The 25,931-nt window shown below is 43.4% G+C and overlaps 1 protein-coding gene across 1 annotated transcript; it reads right to left on the reverse strand.

Annotated features, from left to right (window-relative positions):
- Positions 1–282: 282 nt before the first annotated feature.
- Positions 283–25,515, reverse strand: LOC138850971 (FGGY carbohydrate kinase domain-containing protein-like). The gene is made up of 4 exons (XM_070103525.1): positions 25,425–25,515; positions 24,709–24,888; positions 3,679–3,868; positions 283–498 (listed from the first exon to the last, which is right to left on the reverse strand). Exons 2-4 carry the CDS (start codon positions 24,786–24,788, stop codon positions 283–285), a joined length of 486 nt encoding a protein of 161 aa, XP_069959626.1. The 5' UTR covers positions 24,789–24,888; positions 25,425–25,515.
- Positions 25,516–25,931: the final 416 nt, after the last annotated feature.

Raw genomic sequence — 25,931 nt, forward strand, 5'->3', positions numbered from 1 at the left:
ATTTCCAGGACTCAAGTCCGACTATATGTACAGACATACCTAATTAATATGATACTCACTTTAGAGCATTTCGCTAATACAGTGCTTTTCAATTACGTATATTCATGTTTATTATTTTCGGCATTTGTCTTGTTCTTAAGCTGGTTTTTGGCAATTTTCAAAAATATTTATTATTTTTACTTCTGCATCATATTTTTAAGACTAATGCTACTGTGCACTTAAGTATAAATATTTTTTTTGCTTTATTTACGCATTGGCAAATGAAAAGAAAAAGGCCGAGATTCACTTTAAGGCGATATTCGCTTTATGGCAATGGTATGGAACCCTAACTTGCCATATTAGTGAAGAATGTCTGTATTGGATAGCTATGTAGTTCTTACCAGTAACAGGACAGATAGTAACAGGCCTGAGGTCCTTATCCAACACTACCAGAGAACAAGTAGCATCAAACCCAAGACCGTGAATCTGGGACTTGTCTTCAATACCACAAGTTACAGCCTGGAAAAAAAAGAGAGTCAGTTTTTATGGCTTGATGTGGTGTTGCAAGTGAGAGGAAGGTAATACTTGTGAAAGGATTTAGAGAAACTGGTTAGTCAGACGTGCATCATGATGGTGGGAAGTACCTGGAGTATACCTGGAGAGGGTTCTGGGGGTCAATGCCCCCATGCCCGGTCTGTGACCAGGCCTCATGGTGCATCAGGGCCTGATCAACCAGGCTGTTACTGTTGGCTGCACGCAACCTGACATACGAACCACAACCTGGCTGGTCAGGTACTGACTTTAGGTGCCTGTCCAGTGTTGTGCTCAATACAGTAGGACCCCTGTATCCACAGGGATACGTTCCAAGGACCTTCTCCGAATACCGAAACCACAGATAGCAGCAAACCCTATACAGTGGTACCTCAAATTTCGGCCATAATTCGCTCCAGAAGGCTATTTGAGTATCGTTAGCGAACAAATTTGTTCCCATAAGGAATAATGTAAATTAGATTAGTCCCTTTCAGACCCCCAAAAATACACTTACAAAAGCACTTACAATAATACACTTACATAACTGTTCGAATTAGAGGTAAGACAGAATGTAGGATTGCGGATGAGCAAGGAGGTTTCAGAGTGGGTAGGGGATGTGTAGATCAAGTGTTTACATTGAAGCATATATGTGAACAGTATTTAGATAAAGGTAGGGAAGTTTTTATTGCATTTATGGATTTAGAAAAGGCATATGATAGAGTGGATAGGGGAGCAATGTGGCAGATGTTGCAAGTATATGGAATAGGTGGTAAGTTACTAAATGCTGTAAAGAGTTTTTATGAGGATAGTGAGGCTCAGGTTAGGGTGTGTAGAAGAGAGGGAGACTACTTCCCGGTAAAAGTAGGTCTTAGACAGGGATGTGTAATGTCACCATGGTTGTTTAATATATTTATAGATGGGGTTGTAAAAGAAGTAAATGCTAGGGTGTTCGGGAGAGGGGTGGGATTAAATTATGGGGAATCAAATTCAAATTGGGAATTAACACAGTTACTTTTTGCTGATGATACTGTGCTTATGGGAGATTCTAAAGAAAAACTGCAAAGGTTAGTGGATGAGTTTGGGAATGTGTGTAAAGGTAGAAAGTTGAAAGTGAACATAGAAAAGAGTAAGGTGATGAGGGTATCAAATGATTTAGATAAAGAAAAATTGGATATCAAATTGGGGAGGAGGAGTATGGAAGAAGTAAATGTTTTCAGATACTTGGGAGTTGACGTGTCGGCGGATGGATTTATGAAGGATGAGGTTAATCATAGAATTGACGAGGGGAAAAAAGGCGAGTGGTGCATTGAGGTATATGTGGAGTCAAAAAACGTTATCTATGGAGGCAAAGAAGGGAATGTATGAAAGTATAGTAGTACCAACACTCTTATATGGGTGTGAAGCTCGGGTGGTAAATGCAGCAGCGAGGAAACGGTTGGAGGCAGTGGAGATGTCCTGTCTAAGGGCAATGTGTGGTGTAAATATTATGCAGAAAATTCGGAGTGTGGAAATTAGGAAAAGGTGTGGAGTTAATAAAAGTATTAGTCAGAGGGCAGAAGAGGGGTTGTTGAGGTGGTTTGGTCATTTAGAGAGAATGGATCAAAGTAGAATGACATGGAAAGCATATAAATCTATAGGGGAAGGAAGGCGAGGTAGGGGTCGTCCTCGAAAGGGTTGGAGAGAGGGGGTAAAGGAGGTTTTGTGGGCAAGGGGCTTGGACTTCCAGCAAGCGTGCGTGAGCGTGTTAGATAGGAGTGAATGGAGACGAATGGTACTTGGGACCTGACGATCTGTTGGAGTGTGAGCAGGGTAATATTTAGTGAAGGGATTCAGGGAAACCGGTTATTTTCATATAGTCGGACTTGAGTCCTGGAAATGGGAAGTACAATGCCTGCACTTTAAAGGAGGGGTTTGGGATATTGGCAGTTTGGAGGGATATGTTGTGTATCTTTATACGTATATGCTTCTAAACTGTTGTATTCTGAGCACCTCTGCAAAAACTGATTATGTGTGAGTGTGGTGAAAGTGTTGAATGATGATGAAAGCATTTTCTTTTTGGGGATTTTCTTTCTTTTTTGGGTCACCCTGCCTCGGTGGGAGATGGCCAACTTGTTGAAAAAAGAAAAAAAAAATAACTGTTCGAGTTGGGAGGTGGCCAAAATTCGGGGTACCACTGTATTTAAGTCCTATATATACTTATTATAAAGTTTAATTGATAAATTATGCACATTAAGTGGAGAATTGTCACTTTTTCACTAATGAGAAGCACTTCACAGATTCTCTTAGGCTTTGAAGAACTGCCAACATCTATATTTTTGTGCCTTGGGGCCATTATTATGTAAAATTAAGAGGTGTTTTTAAGCCACAGTAAACTGTGGATAATTGAAACCACTGATACTGAATCAGTGGATACAGGGGTTCTACTGTATACTGTACAGTATGTACTCCACTTTACAGACATAAAAGTTATTTGTTTTGTTTGACGATAACCATCTCTGTCCACTTTGGTATTAATTGCAACATTTGAGAATTTTTTATTCCCAAATAAAGATTTCTAAATGTTGCTTAAGTGACTCAATTATCAACTTATCAGTTTTCTAAACCATTTATATATACATTTTGTTATTAAATAAAGAGGAGGAACCAATCCCCTTGTTCATGGAGTTTCACTTGCTTATAACATGCATGGTTACACGAAAAAAATTATATCCCACTTTTCCCTTGAAACTGGAAAGAAAAATTACAGATTTGAGAATATTATTAAAAAATACAGAGGAAAAATAATGTGATAAGCTTATGATAACCAAACAAGAATTATGCACTATTGTTATTTCGCAAGTAAAGCCTTTTTTAAAAATCGTGATTAAATAATCTTGTATTACTATAATGTTTTGTAAATACATGACCCAATATTTTCCATGATATATGTAACCAAAAGTGTAGACAAATACGTACTGTATTTTCTGGCATATAAGTCACAAAAACACATAAAAGACGATGTTTCCAAGCAGTTTTAATGTAACGTTAGTAAACAACTGCTAAAGCCTAACCCAATGTCTACCCTTGACACTGACCTTGAGCATATATGGCGCAGGGTGTTTTTCCTTGCGCTTTATATGCCAGAAAATACAGCATTATACTAAGACTTGGCAAACAAAATGACCTTACTTTTACTGCCTGGGACGCAGCCTTCCATATTTCTTCTGAATCTTGTTCATAAAAGTCTGGTTTGGGGTTGTAGACAGTTATGGGTACGGTGTGAGTGACAACAACAGTTCCAGAGTGCCGGACCAGAGCTGCGCGGACACTGTTTGTGCCAACATCTACTCCAACATAATATATATCAGCCATGATTGAACTGTAAGTAAATTTATATCATTCATTATACATGTATTAAGAAATCTTTTTTTATGTTTGAAAGGAGCAAACAGCTCCTGGACCCCTAGTTCTTAACAAGCCAATAAACCTGGTTGGTACTTGCTATCTATTCAGGCTGTCATAGCTCTATCTGAATCTATTCAGGCTGTCATGGCTCTACCTGAATCTTTTTGGGCTGTCATAGAGGTGTTTTCAAGGATGGTTTTTATGGTTTTATTCTTTGCATCATTTAATAGAATGGAAGACATACTACTGAAATAGAGATGATTTTTGTTGGTTTTAGGAGCAGGAGTACAGTAGCTTGAAATGGGGCTCAAGGCAGCAGAAATATTCAAATTTGCAAATTTTCCTGAGAATGGGTAAGGCCCCTATTTCCCATATGCTGTATAGTATTAGGTACATTACACACAAAAAGCATAAAGTTGCAGCTACCTTCAGTAAGAAGGAATAGTCTTGTAACCATACCTGCCAGAACTGCCAGCTCACTGATTATTTATACACGATGCTGATAAGTAGCAATGATAGCCAACAGTCTTAAGATTACAATATAGATAATATGATAGGTAATGATACAGTAATAAGATTTGTGTAAACCTATTCAGCAAGCTTATATAGTAAACCCTGAGTGTACAAACATGTTGGGGACCTTCTGTACTGTGTATAATAATATTACACACAATGTAATGATATAATAATAATATACACACCACGAAGATACTCAACTTGTTTGTAAGTCAAGGACTTACTATAAATATATATACAGAGATGAAGAAACACCACCTGCTACTTGCTGGTGACTTTAATATAAACCTCATTCAAGCGGAAGACCCCCAAGTAGCCGATTTCACAAACACTATGAGCAACTGCTTGCTACTACCATCTATAACTAAACCAACAAGAATCACAGAGACAAGTGCCTCACTACTTGATTACACACAACACTACGGACCACTACTTGACTTTTCTCTTTACCAGTTTGCATGCAGCAAGCGGTAACAGCCTGGTTTATCAAACCCTGGTCCACCACGAGGCCTGATCTCAGACTGAGCCGCAGGGCGTTGACCCCCGAAACCCTCTCCAGATAAACTCTAGGTAGGTAGACTACCTCAGGACACGACTAAGATCTCTTTTCAACTAAACGATGAGTCATAAGTAAATTTTATTACTGCCTGACATAACACTGACTGGCTGGGTGAGTTAGCGGACAACCACGATATTGATGAACGTGTCAAAATATTTCTATGCAAAACCCACAACCTTTATTACCCGGGGTTTTCCTTGAGAGAGTTCCGGGGGTCAACGCCCCTCCCCCCCAACGGCCCGGTCTGTGACCAGGCCTCATGGTGGATCAGGGCCTGATCAACCAGGCTGTTACTGCTGGCTGCACGCAATCCAACGTACGAGCCACAGCCCAGCTGGTCAGGTACCGACTTTAGGTGCTTGTCCAGTGCCTGCTTGAAGACTGCCAGGGGTCTATTGGTAATTACATAACAGACTTTAGATAATGAAAATTAAGCAGATCTCAGCAGAGACTAAACAGCCCCTGGATTGCAAATAGTATACTTAAATCCGTCGATAAAAAACAACTACAGTGTATATGAAAAAAATTTAGATAGGGAATAACAAAAGAATTAACTAAACGATACACCTCAATATGTATACAGTGTATAATATACTGCGAACTGTATATATGCTGTATCAATAAACCAAAACCTAAACAGCAATATTAACTTTTATATGATGATGATAAAAATACAAAATTAAATTATAACCATTATCACATGGTTCTGAGTTATATCTTGTTAGTAACATGGTTCTACAGCCATTTTAGCAACATGGTTCATGTTATGGTTCTACAGTCATGTTAGCAACATGGTTCTACAGTCATGTTAACATGGTTCTACAGTCATGTTAACATGGTTCTACAGTCATGTTAACATGGTTCTACAGTCATGTTAACATGGTTCTACAGTCATGTTAACATGGTTCTACAGTCATGTTAACATGGTTCTACAGTCATGTTAACATGGTTCTACAGTCATGTTAACATGGTTCTACAGTCATGTTAACATGGTTCTACAGTCATGTCAACATGGTTCTACAGTCATGTTAACATGGTTCTACAGTCATGTTAACGTGGTTCTACAGTCATGTTAACGTGGTTCTACAGTCATGTTAACATGGTTCTACAGTCATGTTAACATGGTTCTACAGTCATGTTAACATGGTTCTAGTCATGTTAACATGGTTCTACAGTCATGTTAACATGGTTCTACAGTCATGTTAACATGGTTCTACAGTCATGTTAACATGGTTCTACAGTCATGTTAACATGGTTCTACAGTCATGTTAACATGGTTCTACAGTCATGTTAACATGGTTCTACAGTCATGTTAACATGGTTCTACAGTCATGTTAACATGGTTCTACAGTCATGTTAACATGGTTCTACAGTCATGTTAACATGGTTCTACAGTCATGTTAACATGGTTCTACAGTCATGTCAACATGGTTCTACAGTCATGTTAACGTGGTTCTACAGTCATGTTAACGTGGTTCTACAGTCATGTTAACGTGGTTCTACAGTCATGTTAACATGGTTCTACAGTCATGTTAACATGGTTCTACAGTCATGTTAACATGGTTCTAGTCATGTTAACATGGTTCTACAGTCATGTTAACATGGTTCTACAGTCATGTTAACATAGTTCTACAGTCATGTTAACATAGTTCTAGTCATGTTAACAGCTCTACAGTCATGTTAACATGGTTCTACAGTCATGTTAACATGGTTCTACAGTCATGTTAACATAGTTCTAGTCATGTTAACATGGTTCTACAGTCACGTTAACAATTCTAGTCATGTTAACATGGTTCTAGTCATATTAACATGGTTCTGCAGTCATGTTAACATGGTTCTAGTCATATTAACATAGTCCTACAGTCATGTTAACAGTTCTACAGTCATGTTAACATGGTTCTACAGTTATACCTTGTTAACAAAAGTCAGGTTGTTGTATGTATTTTTTTTCTAACTTTGTTGATGGTTCAAAGGGCCACTGACAACTTAGCTTCCCAATTCTTGTAACTTTACAATAAGCTTTATTTAGGTAAATTTATTTAGCTACAGCTACACATATGTGCTGTTATCACACATATGAACCTGTGTGTAAATTACTCAGGATAAACCACCCCAAAAATGTGTCAAAGTGATTGATTTATAGTCATGATTGTAATCTTAAAAAAATAAAAGTTAAGTGGACTGTGGGTGAAAATTATTTACAGTAAATGGAGATTCAGTGGAAATATAGTGAATTGGGATATTTACATGAATGTTAGAGAGGATCAGTTTATATTAATAGGTACCGCAGTGTTAGGTATGTGAGAAATCTCTCTCCTCTATGTAGCTTCGTTCATTATGCCCGAAATGCCTAGCCATGCTAAGCATTCTAGTGGTACACTCTGTAATCACAATTTTACTACATGTAAACCAAACAATAACCAAATTTCTGTAAACTCAGCATTGTAATCCTTATAGAGAATAAACTTTGAATTAGGTACCTTTCTGTAACTTCATTCATTAGGTACCTTCATTCATTACGTGATTTTCTGTAGCTTCATTTATTGGGTACCTTGCTGTAGCTTCATTCATTAGGTACCTTTCTGTAACTAAATTAGGTGCCTTTCTGTAGCTTCATTCATTAGGTACCTTTATGTAGCTTCAGTCATTGGGTACCTTGCTGTAGCTTCATTCATTAGGTACCTTTCTGTAACTTCATTAGGTGCCTTTCTGTAGCTTCATTCATTAGGTACCTTTATGTAGCTTCAGTCACTGGGTACCTTGCTGTAGGTTCATTCATTAGGTACCTTTTAACTCTTCCTGAACTAGTTCATGTTAAGACAGACTTTGATATGTGTAGGTAATCTGTTCCACTCCTTTATTGCTACATAATGAGGGTATTTGAGGCCTGACAACCTGCTGTAGGGACTACAAAATTGTTCACTCCCTCTAGTACCATACTGATATTAATAAGTTTTAGACACAGGTGCACATAATACAATTATCATACATAGTAACTTGCGTAAATCACGAAATAACCTGATTATAGGGGACTGCATTATGCTTAAAATGCGTACACACACATTAGCTATATGAAGAAATTGAAATATAAATTGCAATATATTTTTTCGTCATGTAACTATGCTTGTTGGGGTCTGATTAATGGAGTCAATGTGAGTTCTTTGATTTTTTTTTTTTTTGTGATATAGCTCACAGGGTGAGCCTGGAGTGAACAATATACTAGCCACTAAGGAGGTATAGCTAACATCTTCCTAGTGCTAGGTCAGTAATTCCTGATCAATATGGTAGAACCCTACCCCAGTACAGAAAGTTCTTTGAGACATTTAAGCAATATAAAGTTCTTATTCTAGGGAGTTGTTAAGGCCGCATAGGCTGTACGCCTTATTGAGACAACTTCCATAAGTCTGGTTAAAATGTTCGTAAGTTTATTCACGTACAGATACACAATCACACAAATTATTATAATTAGTAACGTATATATGCATTATCTAGGTTAACTCCATAAATATCAAAGTGACTTATTTCCATTGGGAACCTTGAAATAATTCTCTGCCCGGTCCCTGGATTCGTTATGTCCTTTTGTAATCTGACTACCTCCCTCTAGATGTGTACAAGGTGCATAATTAATAAACTAGCCAGCTAAATATTGGTGGGAACTATAAAAGTAATCATAATTAATCCCCAGGTTATTTACACTATGTATTATAACTGTACATATGTGTAACTTTCCCTAAATAAGCTTACTAAGTCAATTGAAACCGAGTTTCAGTTGACTTCGGTAAGGTACAACAGAACTTAAGTTACATAAATTATAGCTTAGTTTTAAGAGAAATTGTAGTTGCAACAGACATATCTAACTTGCAACAGGAACTGTTATGATGCATCTTCCACAGCTACAATAAGGTGGTAAGTTTACATCTACAGATATAATAATAATCTTTATTTCTACAAGTACATGATACAACTTATACAGACCATAGCTGACATCAGTGACATTCTATATAGAAATCCCCTAGTTATAAACAGCATTTCTGGCAAATCAGGTTAATTTTGCCCACAGGATGCGACCCACACCAGTCGACTAACACCCAGGTACCTATTTACTGCTAGGTGAACAGGGACAGCAGGTGTCTTAAGGAAACACGTCCCTCACCGTGAACATCAGCTGCATCTCTGAGTTACAACCACAGACAGGATATAACGAATTACACATTACGTTACACATTAATGAAAGGCGGAAACGTGACACAAACGTTATATAATAACGCTGTAACATTACTGTGTTGTCGTAACAGCCTTACGAACATTACGCTAATTCTCATGTTAACGAGGTAATTTTGCTTTGGATTTGTCAGTGACACCACAAAAACAAGACTAAAACTTGTCGTGGAGGTTGTTTTGGTTAGGTTAAATATTAATTTTATGAACTGAAATGCATTTGTCATCAATACCCATGACAGTGCCGCTCTCTGTGACGCCCGAGTGTGTCGAGTGCTATAATATTTGTGTGTACTCACCTAGTGGTGGTTGCAGGGGTCGATTCATAGGTCCTGGCCCCGCCTCTTTATTGGTCGCTACTGGGTCGCTCTTCCTGCTCCATGAGGTTTGTCATACCTCTTCTTCAATCTATGTATGCGTGCAGCCAGCAGTAACAGCTTGGTTGATCAGGCTCTGATCCACCAGGAGGCCTGGTCACAGACCGGGCCGCGGGGGCGTTGACCCCCGGAACTCTCTCCAGGTAAACTCCAGGTATGTATGGATCCTGCCTCTACTACATCACTTCCCAGACTATTCCACTCCCTGACAACTCTGTGACTGAAGAAATACTTCCTAACATCCCTGTGATTCATCTGAGTCTTCAGCTTCCAACTGTGTCCCCTTGTTGCTGTGTCCCATCTCTGGGACACCCTGTCTCTGTCCACCTTGTCGATTCCTCTCAGTATTTTATATGTAAAGTAAAAGGACACAAGTGCAACTAATGTGACATTTATTGTGGCAACGTTTCGCTCTCCAGGAGCTTTATCAAGCCATTACAAACAATACATGGACACAGAGGGTATATAAAGGCTCAGAGTGAGGTGCAATACTAGTGAGGTACCATTTCGATGTTCAATAGTGGTAGTAGTAGTAGTAGTGACAAAAGTAATACTACTACTACTACTACCACTAGTGAACATCGAAATGGTACCTCACTAGTATTACACCTCACTCTGAGCCTTTATATACCCTCTGTGTCCATGTATTGTTTGTAATGGCTTGATAAAGCTCCTGGAGAGCGAAACGTTGCCACAATAAATGTCACATTAGTTGCACTTGTGTCCTTTTACTTTACATATTGTCGGTAATTCTACCAACTTTATTACAGTATTTTATATGTCGTTATCATATCCCCCCTATCTCTCCTGTCCTGTGTGCGTGTGTGTGTGTGTGTATGTATTAGGCACTGGTTGAAGGGGTCGAGTCACAGCTCCTGGCCCCGCCTCTTGGCTGGTCGCTACTAGGTCCACTTTCTCCCTGCTCCACGAGCTTTGTCGTATCTCTTCTTAAAGCTACGTGTACTCACCTGTTCGTGATTGCAGTGGTCAGGTCACAGTTCCTGGCCCCGCACTACGTCCTCTCTCCCTTCTCCAAGAGCCTTATCGTACCTCTTCTTAAAGCTATGTATAGATCCTGCCTCCACTACATCACTCCAGAGTCTTCCACTTCCTAACAACTCTATGACTGTCTACCACTTGAGTTCTAGACTCGTGAGGCTGCATGCAACACTCGCCTTAACTCAAGCGCAATTAAATCCTAGCAACCATCAATTCGATGACTTGAGATCTTTCTGTCCATAATGCTGACAAAGCTTTAGTAAGTTGTAGATTACTAACAGCCATAAGACCCCCAAAATACTGTTACTTTAATGTTAGTGTCATTATTTCTACAAGTACATGATACAACTTATACAGACCATAGCTGACATCAATGACATACTTTATAGAAAGCCGGTTGTTATGGAGCATTCCTCGCAAATCAGGTTAGTTTTGTCCCAGGATGCGACCCACACTAGTCCACTAACACCCAGGTACCTACTTACTGCTAGGTGAACAGGGACAGCAGGTGTCTTAAGGAAACACCCCTCCCCCCTACTAATGTTTCCACCTGTACCTGGGGATCGAACCACGGACTTCTGCCAAATTTGAAATTACCCCATATTAAATTTATAATGTAAATTTATTCGTCTCTCCTAGACTAGAACACTTCGTTTCGCAATACTAGATCGGTAATTGTTTTCCAGAGCGTTGACAATAATAGCGTTAAGTCACGAGGAAGTGACATCACTGGTTACAGTGTTAATAATGATGAAGTCAGCGAGTTGTTTTTATATAAGGGAAAACGAGCCGAACTTTCTTATCTGTGAGGCGTCACGGATTGTGTTATTGAGGTGTTACAACACGTAACATGTGTGACGTGACGTGCTGGTGGTGGGATGCTCACCTGGGTGTTACCTAGGTGTCGCCTAGGTGTTATCTGGGTGTGTCACCTGGGTGCGTTCAGATGACACCTGAATGTCATCTGAGTGGCGCCACTCAGGATGTGGCCCATCCATAACAATCTCCTAACTTCCAGGTACCTATTTACTACTAGGTAACAGGGACAATAGGTACTAGGAGACTTGTACGTCTCACCCTACCCACGATGCTACCCACAACAAGCAACTAACCACCAAGAACCTATTTACTACTAGGTAACAGAGGCAGCAGGTGTCAGGAGACATAGAAGACTTGGTCATACGCCTCTCCCTGCCCAGGAATCATCCCGGGTTTTTCCGGTGTATGGTAGAAACACTTAAAATCATATACAAGGGTTTATTAAGTTCCACTTCCCATGGGTACAAATCCCCTGTTCCGTGTTTAAAGGCTTCATTATTGGCCAATTATATTGAAATTAGTCATTAAAATTCGTGAACGTGAATTAATAATCATGAATAATTAGTCTAATCCATATTTTTTCCTTCCAGTAATATACTGCGTGAGTGAAAGTGAGGTGACGGTGCACGTCATACTGGCTCAGTAAAGGCGAGATGGAGGTGATCATGTCACTCAGGGAAAGTGAGGTGGTGATCACGTCACTCAGTATACTGATATTAGGCAGTAGGCTTAGGTGTGTAAGGAAGCAAGTAGACAGCGCAGTTAGGATACCCCAAGATATCTCAGTATACACGCTCAGAACACCACAGTATACACCTCCAGTACACACCTCAGCATACACCTCAGTATACACCTCAGTATAAGCTACCCCGATACCCAGCCTGTTGATTCAGTCCGCATGTTTTTTTTTTTATTTTTATTCGCCGGTATTCTCCCGGCCCGGGTCTTTTCCAAGTAGTGGTGACCCGGCCTTGGCTCCCTATCTGGGGAGTGTCTCGAGACTTAAGTCTCCCATGGGAGGAGGTACAAGTACCTCCTCATCTTTGGGACCAAGTGTCCCCAGGCCTAGCCACATTCCCCGCCCTTACGAGGCTCGTAGGGAGAAGCTAGGCCTCTGGTCTGCCATCTACCCCGCCTCAAAGGGGCTCGTGGGGATGGCAGTCTTATGAGCTGCAGATGGTAGCAAGCTCAGGCCTTGAGTTAGTCCGCATATATATCTACAAACTGTAATGGAGTTGACAAGAGGCGTTCTGCAGGAGTCAGTGCTGCTCTTGTTGATCTTTCGTCCCTCTTGTTGTTAGTAAAGTACTTTATCCACAGTTGTATATTACAGACCATTCTGTAAAAAATAACTTTGGGAGCGCTTGAGGTTCCTAAACCTGTATTCCCTGGAACGCAGGAGGGAGAGATACATGATTATATACACCTGGAAAATCCTAGAGGGACTAGTACCGAACTTGCACACGAAAATCACTCACTACGAAAGCAAAAGACTTGGCAGACGATGCACCATCCCCCCAATGAAAAGCAGGGGTGTCACTAGCACGTTAAGAGACCATACAATAAGTGTCAGGGGCCCGAGACTGTTCAACTGCCTCCCAGCACACATAAAGGGGGATTACCAACAGACCCCTGGCAGTCTTCAAGCTGGCACTGGACAAGCACCTAAAGTCAGTTCCTGATCAGCCGGGCTGTGGCTCGTACGTTGGTTTGCGTGCAGCCAGCAGCAACAGCCTGGTTGATCATTCGCTGATCCACCAGGAGGCCTGGTCACAGACCGGGCCGCGGGGGCGTTAACCCCCGGAACTCTCTCCAGGTAAACTCCAGGTAAACTATAAATAAAGCTAATGTTCAAATTAATAATATTTGCATTAATAACTCACTGCAAGTGTGATCAGGAGTGGACATGTGCAGGGCCGGATTTAGACTTGGGGGGGGGCACTTCAGGTTTGGGGGGCCCTCAACATGGAAATTAAATTGAATTACAAATAAGAAATGAACTAAAGTGCCCTGGTCCCCCCATGTCTGAATCCGTGCCTGATCAAAACTAAGCACTAAACCCACAAGAGATGCCAAATACGTCAGCCCAACATCAAGGAGACGGTTTTCAACACGAGTCCATGAACATTGTTCATTATAATTACGAATATGTGGCAAACAAGTGTCTTTGGGTTAGTGTTCAGGGCGTTTCAAATATCAAGGTTCAAGCCGGAGCCCACAAAGGGTTAACACAGTAACAAGACTGTGTTAGTCCCTTAGTAATTACCAAGTGACAACCATCCCCCTACCTACTCCCCTCCCCATCACCCTCCCACCAGTAACAACAAACTACTCACCTCCAAACCCCTCCTCCAGCAGCCAACCCCCGACCCTTTCCATAACGACCTACCCCCTCCCCACAAACAACCACTGACGTCATCACCCCCTCCTCCAGGTCAGTGGCGCCATTTAGCCATGGAGGTAAAGAACAGTGGCGCCACTAGTCACTTCTCTGCCGTCCACCACACCATCAACACCTCCAGCTCCTCCAGTTCCATCAACCATTACTCCAATTTCATGGTAATTTTTGATCAGCTTTGAAAATATTTTAGCAATTTTTCTTTCTACAAACTGTTGAAGGCAGTATTCTAAATACACAAGACTTCAAACTATTGCTTACTGTCTTGTGGCTTAGCGCTTCTTTTTGATTATAATAATATTGCTTACTGCAGTTCACGAATTATCTAGTAATGTCCGTACTTTTATATTTGCAGACATTGTTTTGGGGTGTTGCTGCTGGTGATGACATCTCTGAAGACTTGCAGGTGCCCACAACACGACCTTCACCACACAGCAGCTGCCCACAACACGACCTTCACCACACAGCAGCTGCCCACCACACGACCTTCACCACACAGCAGCTGCCCACCACACGGACTTCACCACACAGCAGCTGCCCACCACACGGACTTCACCACACAGCAGCTGCCCACCACACGGACTTCACCACACAGCAGCTGCCCACAACACGACCTTCACCACACAGCAGCTGCCCACCACACGACCTTCACCACACAGCAGCTGCCCACCACACGACCTTCACCACACAGCAGCTGCCCACCACACGACCTTCACCACACAAGCTGCCCACGACCTTCACCACACAGCAGCTGCCCACAACACGACCTTCACCACACAGCAGCTGCCCACAACACGACCTTCACCACACAGCAGCTGCCCACAACACGACCTTCACCACACAGCAGCTGCCCACAACACGACCTTCACCACACAGCAGCTGCCCACAACACGACCTTCACCACACAGCAGCTGCCCACAACACGACCTTCACCACACAGCAGCTGCCCACAACACGGACTTCACAACACTGAGAATATCTTTAACCTACAAGATTCGATAAACTTAGACAATATATTTAAGAGCCTTAATTAAAATGTAATGTCTTTCACATTAAAGAAATGTTCAAGGAACACAAGAAATACAAAAAAAGGAGACGTCTGAGACAAGCCTCAACTGCTGTATTTGTCAGCAGGAGGACAACATTCACACAATTCGGGAGCTTTAAGCTCGGGGAAAAAAAAAAATATACCTACCTCAACCCTACTAACAATAGTAGTAATGAGGCAGATAGCCTCAATACTGCCATTATTAGTAGTTTGAGGTGATACATTTCTCAAATTTCATGGCAAGTGTTGTGACTGTACACTGTCGTGTACAACAATCTTCACTGGAAACACTTCGGCATGCAACACTGGAGACTAGTCTATCACAACCTCTTTTGTCCTCTGCCGCAGAATCCTCCTGACAAAATTAAAAAAAATTGAGGGTAAACTCCGTAATATGCATTATAACCTAAGTTTGGCTAATATCCCTTAGACGCCTGTATTTAACCGGGGGGAGGGGGGGGGGGGGGGGGGGGGGGGGGGAGGGGGGAGGGGGGGGGGGGGGGGGAGGGGGGGAGGGGGGGAGGGGGGGGGGAGGGGGGGGGGGGGAGGGGGGGGGGGGGGAAGGTCAGCTTGCACTACGATTCTCCAATTCAAACCTGACATTCATCGACCTGTCTCCCGAGAGTTTACCACTCCCCCCCCGCCCCCATTCAAACTCTCAGGACAGGTCGATGAATGTCAATCAGGTTTGATCCAAAGGGGAGGGTACTTGCAACTGCTTGTATCAAGATATCTTCACTAGTACAAAGACACCCCTTGAAGGGCATCCAAATTTAACATGACGGTAGTGTTGTCTTAATGATCCTAAGACAACACTATTTCCCCTACATTTCCATGTCCCTTATAGCACACTAGACTAACAGCCATCACTATGGGTTATCTAACCAGTTGGGGGCCTGCCGTATACCAGTCTCCTAACACACTACTGTGCTAACCTGAATTCATAACCTACCTTACCTGCCAGTTATAGCTGGCATCCTAGGCACAACCCGAGGACCACTACATTCAAACCTCTCTCCCCCCCCCACTCTGAAAAATAGAGGTAGAGTTTCTAACCCAGCAGGGTTAATAATCCTAATCCCACTAATACCAATCTAAATTGCCCCTCCTAACTATACTCATCAGCATCAGATGTTAGTGAATCCTTTCTGCTGACGAACACTTCATTTCAGATCACAGAGGTTTTCAATATTTTCATCATTAACATCTGCTGCCAGAAGCATTAGACTTCACTACTTACAAACTATCAAACCAACTGCAATTCTGAATGCTGATAATTTTATATTCATAGAAACCTGAATGTCGTTTGGATGAAACTGTGTGAACCCACCAAAATCCCCAGGGAAACCATGTGCAATAACAGATTGCGGACAGCTGCTGAAGGTCGTTGGTGGGTTCCAAGGCTTACAGTGCTAAGTAATCTATGCCTTCAGGGGAGATTACTCTCCCCTGCTATATGCATTCATAATGCATATAGCAGATTCTTGTTATCTAGGGGTGGTGGAGGGGAAAGGGTGTCTCGTATGTGTGTGTGCACGCTCACCTATTTGTGGTTGCAGGGGTCGAATCCTAGCTCCTGGCCCCGCCTCTTCACCAGTTGTTGTGTGTGTTTGTGTGTACGTGCTGGCGGAGAATGTTGTAAAGGTTAAAAACGCTTTTGTGAAGGATGAGTTGGTTTATTTTTGCCGTTTGTTACCCGACTTAGTGGTAGTGGGGGGGGGGGACTGGAATTCTGTAATTTGACAGGCAGATGTAGAGCCGAGGGGGGAGGTTTCTTGCACATGCTGGGGGAGCTTATCAGGGATGTTCAGTTGAGGGATGTGTGCCATGGGGGGTCATGGGAGGTGGAGCATACATTTGTGTGGGAGAGGCATGGGGCAAGACTGGATCGTCTATATGTCACGAGGCAAGTGGATATCATCTCAGTTTGTACTGTGATAGTGGAGGTGGAGTGGGAGGAGTTACCTAGGAGGTAGGTGGGTTACTGTTAGTTGAATGTGCAGGTTCTCACAGATGAGGGGTGGGAGGTTTGCCACATTATGGGCAGAGCTTTGGGAGGAGGGGAGGGTGGTTGATGATGTAAGTTGGTGGGATGGTATTGCTAAGGCTAGGATTCAGTTATTTTATACAAGGAGGGGAAGAGAATTAATCGCATGAAATATATATTGTCGAATTATCTGGAGTAGTGCTTACAGGATTGCTACCATATTGGCACTTTGCAGGGCCAGTACCAGGTGGGAGAGATTGAGGACCTGAAGGAGAGGTTACGAGAGTTGCAGAACGAAATGTTCACATCAGTGCGGGTGCAGGCAGGTATGGATGAGGTGCTATGGGGGGATAGGCCATCGGCTTGTGTCCTGAGGGGCCAACAACAACGTAGGAGGAACATTAAAATGGTATAAAATACCGACAGGTTGTTAGGTAAGACACATATGCAACAGTTAGGTATCTATATTATAATATAGATATAATATAGATACCTAACTGTTGCATATGTGTCTTACCTAACAACAACGTAGGAGGGCAATGAAATTACGCAGCTGGAGGTGTGTGGTGGGGAGGCAGGTTATCTGCCAGGGCAGGTGCTCAGGTCGACAGAGGGCATGGGAATGTATGCTGACAGGTGGTATGAGTGTTATTGGTGTAGTAGACGGGTGCAAGCTGAGTTGTTGGGGAAGGTGTGTGGCTGAGTAGGGAAACCATTGGGAGACTGGGATAGTGGGGCATTGGGGGGGACATTAAGGAGGAGGAAATTTGGTGTGTGTTGGAGGGTATGAGCCATGGTAAGGCACCAGGTGTTGATGGGCTCCCATTTGAGTTTTATTTGCCGCAATGGGATCTGCTGAGGGTTTTTTTTTTGGTCAGGTTATTGAATGCGAGGGTCATTTAGGGGTGAGGTAGGCAATGGGGGTGGTGGTTTTAGTCCCGAAGGGGTCACATCAGCGGACCCTTAATGATTACTGGGCACTCTCCTTAATGTGCACCGACTAAGCTTTTTGCAAAAGTGCTGGGTAATCACCTGAAGTGTGTTATTGAACAGGTGGTTTCCCCTAGCCAGTTTGGTTTGCCTGGAAGATCGATGGTGATGGGTCATAGGGTATTATGAGATTTCGTAGCTGAGCTTGGTGGGGGAGGGGGAGGTTTGTTGGCATTGGATTGGAGAGGAGGTTACAATACTGTGGAGAGAATGGCATTAGAACGTACCTTATCGAGTCAGGGTTTTGGGGAGGAAATAGTGGGTTGGGCACACACTGTACAGGCAGGCGTGTGTTCATGTGCAAGTTAATGGGCATTTTGGGGGATGGCAATTGGGAGGGGTCAACAGCAGGGGTGCCCATTCTCCTAACTTTTGTTTGCGTGTGCAAGAACCTTTTCATAGATTGGTAGAGGCAAGAATGCATGGGGATAGGGGTGGGGCTGGGAGCCCATGGCCGAGTCTGGTAGAGTATGTGGACGATGTGACGATCTTGGTGGATGAGAGGACAGTTTTGGGTGCTTTGGAGGAGGTGGCGAGGATTTACAGGGAAGCATCAGGGATGATAGTGAATGAAGAGAAGTCATTCATTCTTGGGTTGGGGATGTGAGAAGGCAGGGAGGAGTGGGGGTTACAGGTGGTGAGGAACTGTGTGGAGGTGTTGAAAATATATGGTATCCTTTATAGGGGGGACTTAGTACGGGCTCGGGAGGATAATTCGGGTCATTTGGAGGAATGGGTGGAGACCACTTTGAGGATACTGAGGCTGCATCACCTCACTATTCAACAGTGTGCAATAGTGATTAATGTGCTTTTGTATAGTAAGATTTGGTTCATTGCACAGGTTTTCCGTTAACTGCACCGGCCATTGCACATTAAGAGGAAGGTGTTCCGGGTTTTGTGGGGCTCTGGGCGAGTGGTTGAAAAGGGAGGTGGTCATGTTACCTGTGCGAAGGGGAGGGATGGGTCTGTTGGATCTTCAGAGGAGGGTTAAATGTGTTTTTATAAGGTGTGAGGTATTTTTTTTTTGGGGGGGGGGAGAAATTCCGGGAGGGAAGGTTGGGAAAGGTTCATGAGATGTTGTGGGATTTGTACAGAAGGGAGGATCTCCAGGAGTGAAGCAGTATAGTGGGTGATGGCTGTGGTTTGAGACGTAAGGAAAGTCAGGGTGAGGGTTTTACAAAGGGCGATGGGGAGGCCTGAGGTGCAGGTGTGGGAGGGGCTCTACCCACTTTACAATTGGGCATCTATCTGGGAGAGGTTCAGGAGGTTGAGGTTGCAACCAAGGGTGCAGGAGGTCATGTTCCAGTTTTTGCACAGGATTTTACCTTTCGGTGTGGTTTTGCAAGATAAGAGGGTGGGGGAGGGGTGTTGTGGGTTATGCGGAGGGGGGGATACGGCTTTCTATGCTGTTTGTTTTTGTGAAAGGCTGGAAGGGATCAGGGCATGGGTAGGTCGGGTTGTGGAGAGAGTGGGCAGGTGGGGTGTGTCGGTTTTGCGGGCACTAAGTTTGGATGTGGGGGGTGGAAGACGGGACAGAGCGGGCACTGGCTTATGTGATGGTAGACTGAGTATACGTAGCCTGGAGCATGAGGGGGTCAGAAGTGTGGGAGGTGCGCAAGCACGTAATGGCAGCAACGCGACGATGTATCAGACATCGACATCCTGTAGAAATAGGAGTATATACGGACATAGGTGGGGGGAGTTATTTTCTGTGGGTTTCCGTGAATTAACAGTGAGCACTCTGATCAGTTTGTAGGAGCGAGACATTGCTCAGGGGATGGACGTATTTGGGCTTGCTTGCCGATGAGGGTGGGCGTTGGAGGATGTTGGGGATACCTCTTGTTTGCATAGGATGTGTGCTAGGACCTTTTTGGAAGCTGATATAATTGTATATACGTGGCTTCACAGTGGCGTGTGTAACAATCACATGTGCAATGGCAAGAAACGAGAACAGCGTGAGTGGATATGTCATTGGCATGAGTGGTCATGACAAAGTGTGTGTGTGGTGGCCACAGGCGCCTGTGCACGCTAAGGTGAGCCGGTATGATGGGTGAAGGTACTAGTTTTCTTGGGGGCTTGCGAGCCCTTCCTGGCGTTTGCAGCATCATCCTGTGATGGGTGGGCCTTTGGTGTGCACATACACGGCCATTATTGTTACTTTAGGTGGTTTCTGTAAGAAACTTCTTTTCTTATATGCACCATGTGGTGTGTTTTCATTTCTTGTGTGTTTCTACATGCATAGGAAGTTTCTGCATCATAATGGCAGCCAATTGTACGGTCGGGTGTGGGCTGTTTTATTTTATCTAGAATTGTCAAGATCTTGCAGTATCTAGGTGGGGAATGGAAAGGGGGAAGGGAGTATGCATCAGAAATTGTGGTGAGTGCTCACAATAGAATGGTTATTTCTTGGGGAGTTTGGAACATGGGGTTTGGTGTATGTTATCCTTTCTGTGTGTTCGTGTCACTGGAACTGTGTTGAGTATAACTGTGCACCTTGTAATGTGTTTTTTAATAAAATATAAAAAAAATTACAAACTATCAAACCAACTGCAATTCTGGACGCTGATAATTTTATATTCATAAAAACCTGAACGTCGTTTAAATTTTCCAAACTGATGGAACTGTGTTAACTCAATGAATCAATATCTGAATTTGCACAGTTTGGCCAAAGGCATAAAAAACGTAGAACACCCACCACAACCACTACCCAAAGCCCAGAACCCACCAAAATCCCCACGGAAACCACGTGCAATAACAGACTGCAGACAGCTACTGAAGGTCGTTGGTGGGTTCCAGGCTTACAGTTCTACGTAATCTATGCCTTCAGGGGAGATTACTCTCCCCTGCTATATGCATTCATAATGCATATAGCAGATTCTCCATTTCTCTACCTTACATATCCTACTTAACACCACCTAATTCTAAAAGTTATTTTGATTGCAAGTCTACAATTATTTAGTAGAAACTAAGTGTTATATATATATATACACAACTATGCAGCATACTCCAGGTATAGGCCTTACTAATTTGCAGAGCAGTGGCGGCACAAGGGGGGATGAAGGGAGGTAAAGGTAAGATCAAGGGGGTTCTAGGTGATATCAAGGGGGTCTAGTAAGATCAAGGGGGTCTAGGTAAGATCAAGGGGGTCTGGATAACATCAAGGGGGGTCAGTAACATCAAAGGGAGTCTGGGTAACATCAAATGGGGTCTGGGTAAGATCAAGGGGTCTATGTAAGATCAAGGGGGTCTAGATAAGATCAAGGGGGGTCTAGGTAAGATCAAGGGGGTCTACGTAAGATCAAGGGGGGTCTAGGTAAGATCAAGGGGGTCTGGGTAGGATCAACGGGGTCTATGTAAGATCAAGGTGGTCTAGGTATGATCAAAGGGGGTCTGGGTAACATCAAGGGGTTATGGACAACATCAAAGGGGGTCTGGGTAACATTAAAGGGGTCCAGATAAGATCAAGGGGGCCTAGGTAAGATCAAGGGGTCTAAGTAAGATCAAGCAGGGTCTGGGTAACATCAAGGGGGTCTAGGTAAGATCAAGGGGTCTACAGAGTCTCTGTAAATATACTGTATAACCCAATTTCAAAACAAATCCTCCCCCCAAAGACGCACTAATACAGACTCTGGAGTCGTAAGCGCTAAACCCACAAGGTTACACTGAAAATATTTTTGGGACTTCAAAGCATAAAATTACTTGTCCAGGCCCTCTACAACACTACTGAAAACAGGAAGATGTGGTTAATTCCACATTTCTGAGGAATTATTATTGATTTTTGCGGCTATAATATATTCTACCTACGGAAAATTTATCCCATCATGTGATGCTTAAACTTTGGTTGTGTAGTTTTAAAAATAGGTTAGACAAATGAGTGGTTGAGAGTTGGACTTGCCTAACATGGGCCAATAGGCCTGCTTCGGTGCTTCTTTATGTTTTACTAATGAATATGCCTGATTTAATAGGCCTTCCTTACACCCGGCATCAAGACTTCTACCATTACACTCACCACTAAACTATCTCAGTATAATTATTAACCCGGTAAATTAAACACAATTATACAATCAAGTCAGGATGACACCTATGACATTTTTATCTGGGTATTTATACTCCCCCAGGATGCCACCCCTACCAGTAGGCCTGCTGCAGTGTTACTCTATGTGAACAGTGCCAATGGATACAAGGGAACATGCCCACATGTGCCCGGGATCGAATCTCGGTTCTTCAGTCGAGGCCACTACCAACTGAACCATGATACATCATTACACATTTCATCTCTGCTTCCTACAATCTTACAGGATGGATATTGACTGTAAAATACATTAAACTAACTAACAAACTTCATAAAATGTAATCAGTCTTCAATCAGCCTAGCATGTGCCAACAGGCCTGCTGCAGTACTCCCCTAGTTGTACTCACCTAGTTGAGGTTGCAGGGGTCGAGTCCAAGCTCCTGGCCCCGCCTCTTCACTGGTCGCTACTAGGTCACTCTCCCTGAACCATGAGCTTTATCGTACCTCTGCTTAAAGCTATGTATGTATCCTGCCTCCACTACATCGCTTCCCAAACTATTTCACTTCCTGACTACTCTGTGGCTGAAGAAATACTTCCTAACATCCCTTTGATTCATCTGTGTCTTCAGCTTCCAACTGTGTCCCCGTGTTGCTGTGTCCAGTCTCTGGAACATCCTGTCTTTGTCCACCTTGTCAATTCCTCTCAGTATTCTGTAAGTCGTTATCATGTCCCCACTATCTCTCCTGTCCTCCAGTGTCGTCAGGTTGATTTCCCTTAACCTCTCCTCATAGGACATACCTCTTAACTCTGGGACTAGTCTTGTTGCAAACCTTTGCACTTTCTCTAGTTTCTTTACATGCTTGACTAGGTGTGGGTTCCAAACTGGTGCCGCATACTCCAATGTGGGCCTAACGTACAAGGTGTACAGGGTCCTGAACGATTCCTTATTAAGATGTCGGAATGCTGTTCTGAGGTTTGCCAGGCGCCCATATGCTGCAGCAGTTATTTGGTTGATGTGCTCTTCAGATGTGCCTGGTGTTATACTCACCCCAAGATCTTTTTCCTTGAGTGATGTTTGTAGTCTCTGGCCCCCTAGACTGTACTCCATCTGCGGTCTTCTTTGCCCTTCCCCAATCCTCATGACTTTGCACTTGGTGGGATTAACCCAATCCTCATGACTTTGCACTTGGTGGGATTGAACTCCAGGAGCCAGTTGCTGGACCAGGTCTGCAGCCTGTCCAGATCCCTTTGTATTTCTGCCTGGTCTTCGATCGAATGAACTCTTCTCATCAACTTCACGTCATCTGCAAACAGGGACACCTCGGAGTTTACTCCTTCCGTCATGTCGTTCACAAATACCAGAAACAGCACTGGTCCTAGGACTGACCCCTGTGGGACCCCGCTGGTCACAGGTGCCCACTGACACCTCGCCACGTACCATTACTCGCTGCTGTCTTCCTGACACGTATTCCCTGATCCATTGCAGTGCCTTCCCTGTTATCCCTGCTTGGTCCTCCAGTTTTTGCACTAATCTCTTGTGTGGTACTGTGTCAAACGCCTTCTTGCAGTCCAAGAAAATGCAATCACCCACCCCTCTCTCTCTCTTGTCTTACTGCTGTCACCATGTCATAGAACTCCAGTAGGTTTGTGACAGGATTTCCCGTCTCTGAAACCATGTTGTCTGCTGGTGATGAGATCATTCCTTTCTAGATGTTCCACCATTCTTCTCCTGACGATCTTTTCCATGATTTTGCATGCTATACATGTCAGTGACACTGGTCTGTAGTTTAGTGCTTCATGTCTGTCTCCTTTTTTAAAGATTGGGACCACATTTGCTGTCTTCCATGCCTCAGGCAATCTCCCTGTTTCGATAGATGTATTGAATATTGTTGTTAGGGGTACACATAGCGCCTCTGCTCCCTCTCTCAGGACCCATGGAGAGATGTTATCTGGCCCCATTGCCCTTGAGGTATCTAGCTCACTCAGAAGCCTCTTCACTTCTTCCTCGGTTGTGTGTACTGTGTCCAGCACATGGTGGTGTACCCCACCTCTCCGTCTTTCTGGAGCCCCTTCTGTCTCCTCTGTGAACACTTCTTTGAATCTCTTGAGTTCCTCACATACTTCACTGTCATTTCTTGTTGTCTCTCCTCCTTCCTTCCTTAGCCTGATTACCTGGTCCTTGACGGTTGTTTTCTTCCTGATGTGGCTGTATAACAGCTTCGGGTCAGATTTGGCTTTTGCTGCTATGTCGTTTTCATATTGACGTTGGGCCTCCCTTCTTATCTGTGCATATTCGTTTCTGGCTCTACGACTGCTCTCCTTATTCCCCTGGGTCCTTTGCCTTCTATATTTCTTCCATTCCCTAGCACACTTGGTTTTTGCCTCCCTGCACCTTTGGGTAAACCATGGGCTCATCCTGGCTTTTTCATTATTCCTGTTACCCTTGGGTACAAACCTCTCCTCAGCCTCCTTGCACATTGTTGCTACATATTCCATCATCTCATTAACTGGATTCCCTGCCAGTTATCTGTCCCACTGAACCTCATTCAGGAAGTTCCTCATTCCTGTGTAGTCCCCTTTCCTGTAGTTTGGTTTCATTTGTCCTGGCCTTCCTGCTGCAGTGTTCCTCCTTTCTTATGTTCTAAGCTTTACAACCCATTTCTCCAATTTTTACTTCCATCTCATTCAAGGTAACCTATAGGATATATTCCTTATTATTTCCTTGCCAGAGATTTCATCTCTGGTCGGGAGATAAACTAATACTTCCCACTAAGCTACTTCTGATATCAATTGCTAATAATCTTTCCTATACTCTCCCCACCACCTTCCCACATTACAATTACTATCTGCTTCAAAAACCAAATTTAGTGGACTTATAACCTGGAAATACCTTACAAGTGGGCCCTGCCCACTTTTAACGACGTCTCCAACTGCTGCATTTCCATATAACACTGTTATGGGTGAGGCCATTTACTAGTGGGGTTGTCTCCACTCCTCAGACTGGTCAGTGTTGCTGTGTTGATCAATGTTGCAGTAGACAGCCAGACGCAACAATCCTTAGTTACCACACCTGAAACAAAACACATTTGTATTATAACCATGAACATTACACACATTTATAGGCAAACATTACCATGTAATATAAACTAGTAACATTACTGCCTGACTGATATACCCATTAATGTTTAACATAGTAAGTAAAACTATATCTTTCTTTAATAAATATTTTTTGCACATAAAACTGATGACTAACAATTTGGATCACAAGGAGCAAGTTCCTTGGATCAAGAGACCTTCACTAAGTTATTTTTCAATAATGGAAAAAATAGCCCAAAACTGGATACACCATTATGGGTTATGTAATGCCTAGTGTGAGAATTATTGTTTGATTAGAGGAAGGGGAGTAGCTCCAGTTCCTCGCATCAAAACCCCTCCACTAAGGTCAATCAGCCCTCCCCCCCCCCTCCAAGACATTAGACCCCAAAGAAAATTAAAGTAAGATTATTAAAATATTAATAATTTGGTGACCAAATTGGTGGTGGGGATGAGGAGCTGCAGCTCAACTCTGCTGTTGTCCTGACAAATACGTCACCAGACAATACTTACGTTATTTAGGTGTATTAAAAGGATGAGAAAGCGGTAAAGCCGGCGGGGGTGGCAGGACAAGGGGCAACACATCTCTCCTCTATGATCACAGAAGTTCAACTGGCCTTTAGTGACCTTGAGGTTGGTCACTGTCCTGATCTTCACTATAACACCATCACTGATAACTGACTAACTCTGACTACCACCACTAGATGGCACTACTAAACCACCACTACCACCACTAATAGCACCAGTATGGGTACTACTCATGATGGAGAGCTCAACCCGTGGGGGTCATGGACCACTTGGGAGGATAAGTTCACTCCCAGGTGGCATAAATCACATTCCTTGCATGTGATAAATGCCATAACCCAGGGCCGGATTTAGACCTTGGGGGCCTGGGGGGCCATGTCTACATAAGTATCTGTAGACATGGACAGTGAATCCCCACCATGTGATTCAGACGCAGCCATGTGGTTTCCTGTCAGTGAAAACCATGTGTACTTTTGGTCAGCTACCACCATAGAT

This window comes from Cherax quadricarinatus, chromosome 85, assembly GCF_038502225.1.
Source record: "Cherax quadricarinatus isolate ZL_2023a chromosome 85, ASM3850222v1, whole genome shotgun sequence".
In the NCBI taxonomy this organism is placed as follows: Eukaryota; Metazoa; Arthropoda; class Malacostraca; order Decapoda; family Parastacidae; genus Cherax; species Cherax quadricarinatus.

Excerpts from the sequence above, each read along its gene's own strand:
- LOC138850971 (XM_070103525.1), bottom strand. The coding sequence starts at position 24,788 with ATGGCCTCACCCATAACAGTGTTATATGGAAATGCAGCAGTTGGAGAC. Across the intron at positions 3,869-24,708 it reads GGGCAGGGCCCACTTGTAAG|TTCAATCATGGCTGATATAT; the intron begins GTATTTCCAGGT and ends ATTTACTTACAG. Across the intron at positions 499-3,678 it reads CTGCGTCCCAGGCAGTAAAA|GCTGTAACTTGTGGTATTGA; the intron begins GTAAGGTCATTT and ends TTTTTTTTCCAG.